The following is a 7,500-nucleotide window of genomic DNA, read 5'->3' as shown; positions in this document are numbered from 1 at the left end:
TGCAGCTGTAAGAACCATTTACAAAGGTATCAATTTCTGCAGATTTTTATCTATACCATGCATAGATATTTAAAGCAGGAAAGGTTTTCAAGTTAAAAGAAATATGCAGCTATAATTGATGCCGCCTCATCTCTATTTGTATTACCATTTCGATAAACAAACAGTTCCGGGAAATCGCATTTGAAAAATATCCCACCGCAGACTCAACGATAATTAATACTATATGTTTTGTTATTACTTGTTTGATGAAAATGAAATATCAAATGCATTATGTAGTTTAAAAAAATATGGATACTAAAACACTGGGTATTTTTATTCTGCCATCCATACTCTTTGTTACAAACCTAGGGTTTTAGCCTCATTCATAAAAATACTATTTACGCTGTTTACATAGAATAGGTTGCCAGATGTAAAAAAATGGGACCCAAGTGTACTGGCAAGTGTACTGAAATCTAATTCCATAACATTACGTGTGTATGTATATGTGTGTGTATATATATATATATATATATATATATATATATATATATATATATATATATATATGTGTGTGTGTGTGTGTGTGTGTGTGTATATATGTATTGTATATCTAGCTTTTTGTCTACATCTCTGTATCCTTACCTACATCTAGTAGTATATATCTATATCATCACATATACACGGATTTGGGCACACATAAGCCCAATATATTACAAACATGCCGTATTATATTCCACTGCATATCTGAAGTCATCCATACATCTCAAAAATACTCACTTTGCAGTGCCTTACGTATATACCATGTTAAGTGAACTCGCTCGGATACTGATCTTACGAAGTTAGAAAATGCATAATGCTCTTAATTCATAGTACTGTATTTTGTAGTTCTAAGCAGTGTGTATAATCTATATTATTTTCATTACCTGCTTCGTCTGTTGATTTCAAATTGTGTAACATTATTTATGACAATCTTTTCGTCTCTAAATTAATTCTAGATAATATGGCCAATGAAGGAAACTTTGTTATGTACTGTATAAAAATATACGAGTCGAGTATTTTTATTCTTATTCATTTCATAGTGACGTGCATGACGGTTTTTATAATGTAATCCATTAGGTACTGAAATACCTATTTTGTGAGCGGGATGAGGAGGGGGAAGAGGAAGGGAAGAAAGAGAAGATTGAGGAGGAGGAGGAGGAGGAAGAATAATGGTTAATGGTTAAAAGCAAAATAAATGTACTAGACATTTAAGGTCCTGTAGCACTATAGTAAATGTTAGTGAAGGGTGGTTGAGTTAGTGATTAGTTGTCAAAGTTGGGCAAAGGAATTGACGAGTAAATGGGTTAAGGTTGGGTAAGGTAATGTATAGGGGTTAGAGCAAGTGAAGGATGTATATGCATTTGAGGAATGAAAACAGGTTGTCAAAGCAGAAAGTGCGAGACGTTGTGGGAGGGATCACGAAAAATCGGTCCCATTTGGCTGGGCTAAATAGATTATTTAAGAATTTTGTAGAGATGGGGGTAGTAGAAGGACGGGGGCATGTGGAAGAGGGAGTAGTGTTGAGGGAGGTAGTGTTATGGGGAGGTGGACAATAAGGTTGTAAGGTAGTAATATGGGGGGATGGGGTAGTTGATGAAGAAGGTTGTGGAGGTATAGTTGTTGAAGTTGAACATGTTGGGAGAGTAGAAATGTGTCCTGGGGATACTGTACTAGTAGGCATTGAGGAGGGGGTATTAGTTGTAGTGTTCAGAGCCGTGGTGGAGGAAGAATAGAAGAAAAATAAAGTAGTAGTAGAAACAGCTTGTTGCAATATCTTTATCTGAAGATTTTTTTTCTTTCAAAGATTAGTTTAAATTTGATAAAAAAACAACACACATATAAGTATAAACATTTTATTTACACACTGTGCGCATTAATTCAATAAATACTTTATACAAATGTACATTTGCGGAACTGTACACGAACAGCAGGGAGTACAAGTATAAGAAAAAAAAGTTGAATACACAGGCTAAAATATTCTGCACACAATATTCTAATTATCTAGTACAAGCCTTCGTTTCCATTACCAGCAACAACCGTTTTCTTCCCTTGACTTGGCGTCGCTCAACTAGCGGGTTTCATAATGCAGGGCGACATCAACGCCGTCTCCTCTCTCTACGTGTAAACACACTTGCAAAGACATATATGAATATATACGTGTATGTGTGTGTGTGTATGTGTATGTGTATATATATACATATATGTGTATGTGTATATATATATATATATGTGTATGTGTGTATATATGTGTATGTGTGTATATATGTGTATGTGTGTATATATGTGTATGTGTATATATATGTGTATGTGTATATATATGTGTATGTGTATATATATGTGTGTGTGTGTATATGTGTGTGTGTGTGTATATGTGTGTGTGTGTGTGTGTGTGTGTGTGTGTGTGTGTGTGTGTGTGTGTGTGTGTGTGTGTGTGTGTGTGTGTGTGTGTGTGTGTGTGTGTGAGAGAGTGAGTATATGGGTATAGAAGTATATGTATACATACACATAAATATATACATATACATGTATATATGTATATATGTTTATTTACATATATGTTTACATACATACGTTTATAGACATACATTTTTATATACATATATATGTCTGTATATATATGTGTATATGTATATGTTTATATATGAACCGTATTCATGTTGGCAAATGTAGAAAAGGTATGAAATAGAATGAATAATAACAATAAAAGAAGATATTCTTTCTCATTCATACCTTTTCTACATGTATATATACATGCATTACATGCATTATATATATATTACATATATATATATATATATATATATGTATACACACATATATTAGTATATAAAGACATATATGCACATATGCACATATACATATATATACACATATACATTTGTATACATATATATGCTTATTTATATTTATATGTATATATACATATATGTATGTATACATATATGTATGTGTATACATATATACATTATATATACACATATAAAAATATATATTCATATATAGAGATACATATACAGTATACATATCTGCATGTATGGATATATGCATTTAAAAAACACACACACACACACACACACACACACACACACACACACACACACACACACACACACACACACACACACACACACACACACACACACACACACACACACACACCACACACCACACACCCACACCCCCCACCCCCACACACCACACACACACACCACGCACACGCACACGCACACACACACACGCACACGCACACGCACACGCACACGCACACCCACACCCACACGCACACGCAAATGTATTTGTGTGTATATCTTTATGCATGTATGTATTATATATATATATATATATATGCGTATGTGTATAGAACGCGCACGCGCGCGTGCCTGTGTTTATATATATACATTTTCTATTAATCTAAAAACTCATCGTGTGCCCTAAAAACGACCAGAGTTCTACGAAAACATATGGTGCACATGTGATAATTACACCATCAATAATATAAGGTGATGCGTAACAGGAGAAAATATACGATGCATAAAACATGATTTTAATGTAGAGAGACGCGTAGCTGTGAAATACAAAACACAGACTAAATGATCAAGTGCTCGTAATGGAGGGCTTATGTCAGCTATGGAAAACAAATGAGCATCACGGTCAACGTACACTGGCAGTTGAATACCATAATAGTTTAACTGTAATTAAGATTTAACACTACGAACTGGACATACACAAAACCTGCTGATTGATTTTGCCATTCTTTATATTAAAACACAAAACAATAAAAATAATAATAATAAAAAAAAAATCGTGAAAGACTACTGGGTACTCGGAGGCCACTATACTAGACTAGTTCTTAAAAATAATATACGAAACTCATATTACCATACGACAAATAAAAAAAATATAATAAATAAAAAAAAGAAACGCATCCTACCGTGGCGCTAAAACATTAACAAATGTAACACACAATGCAAAAGACAAACGATACGATAAAACAACACCTACCCTATACATCTACGCTACGAAACATGGGTGTAATATGGCAGAAAAAAATGCATTGCACACACAGAAACACACGCGAACATTTATACTGCGAAGGTTTGTCTGGTTATTTAGCAACACGCATGAAAGCCTTCCTTCACAGAGGCCTTCAGCACCCAACTCTCTTGACATTCACCATTTAGCATATTCTGGCCTCTCACACCTCCAAGATTTCACAATGTCCTGGACAGGATTTTGCGTTTTATAATATGAAATACACGAAAGACATTATTCAAGCGCATACAATATAACGAAATTATCCGCAATGTAATATTTCTGAGGTCCTTTGCGTAACATCAGTCACTGGGAGTGTTACAACCTGCACAGTGCCTGTTCAGTTATTTTTTTTTCTCTCTCTTGCATAATCAATCACACCGGTCTTTATTCAGTGACCAATAGAATTAAGAGGTCTTATAAAACACTACGTCATAATAGATGTAATTAATTCACTAAAGATAAATTTCTCTATCACTGTCATTAACCTACGTAAGTTTGATAATACTGTTTATTTGCCACAGGAACTTGTACTGTTAACGTTATTTCTTACTTTAAGGGAAGCCTTACGTTGCGCAACAGCCAGAGATGCAGAGGCACTGACTGTGCTAGTGTTAGTGACAATGTACAACCGCACATCAGTACATGTATCACTACTACTGTACTAATAAATGCTAGCACAGCTGCCTCATCGCAGTCAACTGCTGCACAACCCCTGCGCAGCAACGCGCTTGTGCAGGAATCATATACTGTTGCATAGTTAAATGTATGATGTACAATCACAATTTTCGTTTTCAGTTTTGCTTATACAGCAATGGCTTATTATCTATCACCTGGGAATAGGTATATAAATGAACATGTAACATTCACATGGATAAAAGTAGGGGATGATATAAATATCGAAACAGAGAACTGCAGAAACACAGTCTGTTAAATTAAAAAAGTGTGTCTGTACATAAAAATGATGCTGATCATGATATTTCCCACGAACAGAAAGGGAAAGTTGAAATAGTTGACCATGGTTAAATATCCGAGTCAAATAAATTCACTTTATACAGATCTGGCACAGAAGCCTTCGTCGTGTCTCACTGGATAACAACAATGTCTATCTATTGACACAAAACAAGCGGGAAAACAGGGTCTACTGGCAAAGCAAACGGACAAAATGTCGGATCCTCGTGAACTAGCCTAAGAGACAGATTCCGAGAATTAACAACAGACGGGGACCGAAAACATACATTTTCCGCCATCAGCCTTTTAACATAATACAGAGCCTGTTTCTTCATTCTACATTCGAACGAACAAAAGACTTACATTCTAACTGAAGAACGAGACTTTACTACGTAGGATGATGAGGCTGACTGAGAATGCATTTGGAATCTGAGACCATTCGTTTATATCGGTCCTGAGCTCGAGTTTCCTAACAGGTTTACGTCGAGCTTCTCAAAACACACGTGTTTCAAGGGCTTAATGAATGAAAACTTTGTGCATTTATTATATAAAATAAAAAACAGATACTCTACAACATCAGTAGGTAAAAATAGTAACAAAAGAATATATGTCGAGGTGACACAAGTCGGTGGGATCAATCATGTGGGCGACATTTGCGCGGCATGAATTTGTCTCCTTCGACGATGGCGCAGAGGGTGTTCCGTCGACATTCCGCGTCGCAGCCTCGGGACAACGCGCTGTCGCTGTCCTGGACTTGGAACCTGCAAAAGAAGACAATGGCGCTTATTTTACCCTCCTAACAGATAGTTCTACGCAGGTCCCATAAAACAATATCAAATGTGGACGAAACTTTTAAACGGATTCAAGTAAACAACTTTCGCCTTATCTATGAAGAGCTTTCGAGTTTTACTGCTTGTGCAACGTAACCAAAAATGCAAACAGCACTTAATCCAGCACTCCCCCAAATCCCAAAGAGAAATTCCCTGACCTGTGATACCGTGCGAACAGCTGAGGGTCCCGAGCCATGCGCTGAACCAGCTGATCCCAGTGCCGGGGGTCGAGCGATGGTAGCTGGAGATCGCGCCGGGCGCTGTACAGCTGGTACCAGTGGGGGGCGTCGTACTTGTTGGCGTGGGTTAGGTTCATCACCCAGGTCTCGTAGTCCAGTACATTCTGCCAAAAAGGAGTTGGAAGGATTAATGTGCTGCGTGTCGATAAGCAAGGGGGAAGATTTCCATTCGTCCAAAAATCCATCCGGTCCAACGAAGAATTAAAAAAATAACCAAGCCACACACAAAAAAATCATCCCTCTCATCCCTCACGAAGCCCCTACCCGCCCTTCCCCCCCTTTCAAAAACTCCCCCAGAGCATCCACTAACACCTTCCACTCCTCCCCTCCTCCTCCTCCTCCATTCCCCTCCTCCTCCTCCATTCCCCTCCTCCTCCTCCATTCCCCCCGTCCTCCTCCTCCTCCTCCTCCTCCTCCTCCTCCTCCTCCTCCTCCTCCTCCTCCAACCCTCCCTTCGAGAAAAAAGGCAGCTTACCCTCGTGGTCTCCGGATGGTCGCCGTCGATGTAGAAGACCCTGTAGGAGGGGTTGAGGTCGTGGAAGGGCCCGTTGTTGGGCGACACGTACTGCACGCCGATGGGCTTGTTGGGGACGTTGACGTCGTAGTGCACGCGGAACTCGTCCTGGTGCGAGTGCCCGTAGAACTGCCCGCGGATGATGTGGGCGTACCTGGGGGCGTGGGTGGGAAGGGGGGGGTATTAAGGTGGCTGTTTCGAACCGAGTTTAGTTTTCTTTTTGCCTGTTTTCTAGCGTGGATAAATGGGAGTTTGTTTCATTATTATATTGAAGGTTCAATCATATATATCAGCTTTAATAGTGTGATTTCGTTTTGCCTGTTTTTTTTCAGTTTATAATCTAAATCTAAGATATTTCATCACCACACAACAATACCCTAGACCACCACACTTTTCTAACATCAAACCATAAGAAAAAACCCTACCCCCCAAAAAAATAAAATATATATATATATATAATAATAAAACAAAAATAATAATAATAATAATACAAATTGTAAATAAACAAAATCCCTTCCGCCGCCTTTTCCTTGCCTGGACACAACCCTGGAGAACTGGTGCGCCCACTGAGCGAAGCAGTCCGCGTAGAAGGGCGGGATGTGGCCGATAATGTGCACCACTTCGCCTCTCGACTCGGCCTGCTGCAGCTCACTCACCAGCCAGCGGAGCACCAGGCCAGGGTCGACGGACTTGTACAGCAACCACCTGTTTTGGGGGAAGTGTTGTAGTAACCAAATAGCAATAGTAACAGAATAGTGACAGTACAGTAAATATGCGTAATTCGTTGGCCATGACAGCGCAGAGCCACCTGTATTTGATGAGTAATATAGGAATCACCTGTTTTGAGTGACAATAAGTGTACGGTAGGCAACTATACTAAGTAAGAGTTAAGAGTCCAGTAATCACCCATGTTAAG

General features: G+C 38.5%; 1 protein-coding gene across 3 annotated transcripts in view; it reads right to left on the bottom strand.

Moving 5' to 3' along the window:
* Positions 1-3,550: 3,550 nt before the first annotated feature.
* The window catches only part of LOC125032593 (sphingomyelin phosphodiesterase-like), a 76,850-nt gene continuing 72,900 nt past the window's right edge, over positions 3,551-7,500 (bottom strand). For all 3 annotated transcript variants that reach the window (XM_047623845.1, XM_047623847.1, XM_047623846.1), the window contains exons 10-13: positions 7,119-7,289; positions 6,546-6,738; positions 5,990-6,174; positions 3,551-5,762 (exon numbers count right to left, since the gene is read on the bottom strand). In XM_047623845.1, the coding sequence (XP_047479801.1) occupies positions 5,636-5,762; positions 5,990-6,174; positions 6,546-6,738; positions 7,119-7,289 (676 nt within the window). In that variant the 3' untranslated portion in view covers positions 3,551-5,635. The remainder of the gene's footprint in view (positions 5,763-5,989; positions 6,175-6,545; positions 6,739-7,118; positions 7,290-7,500) is intronic.

The sequence above is a fragment of the Penaeus chinensis genome, chromosome 14 (assembly GCF_019202785.1).
Source record: "Penaeus chinensis breed Huanghai No. 1 chromosome 14, ASM1920278v2, whole genome shotgun sequence".
Lineage (NCBI taxonomy): Eukaryota > Metazoa > Arthropoda > Malacostraca > Decapoda > Penaeidae > Penaeus > Penaeus chinensis.
The sequence above is the reverse complement of the archived record's forward strand: the minus strand, read 5'-3'. Positions and strand labels throughout refer to the sequence as shown.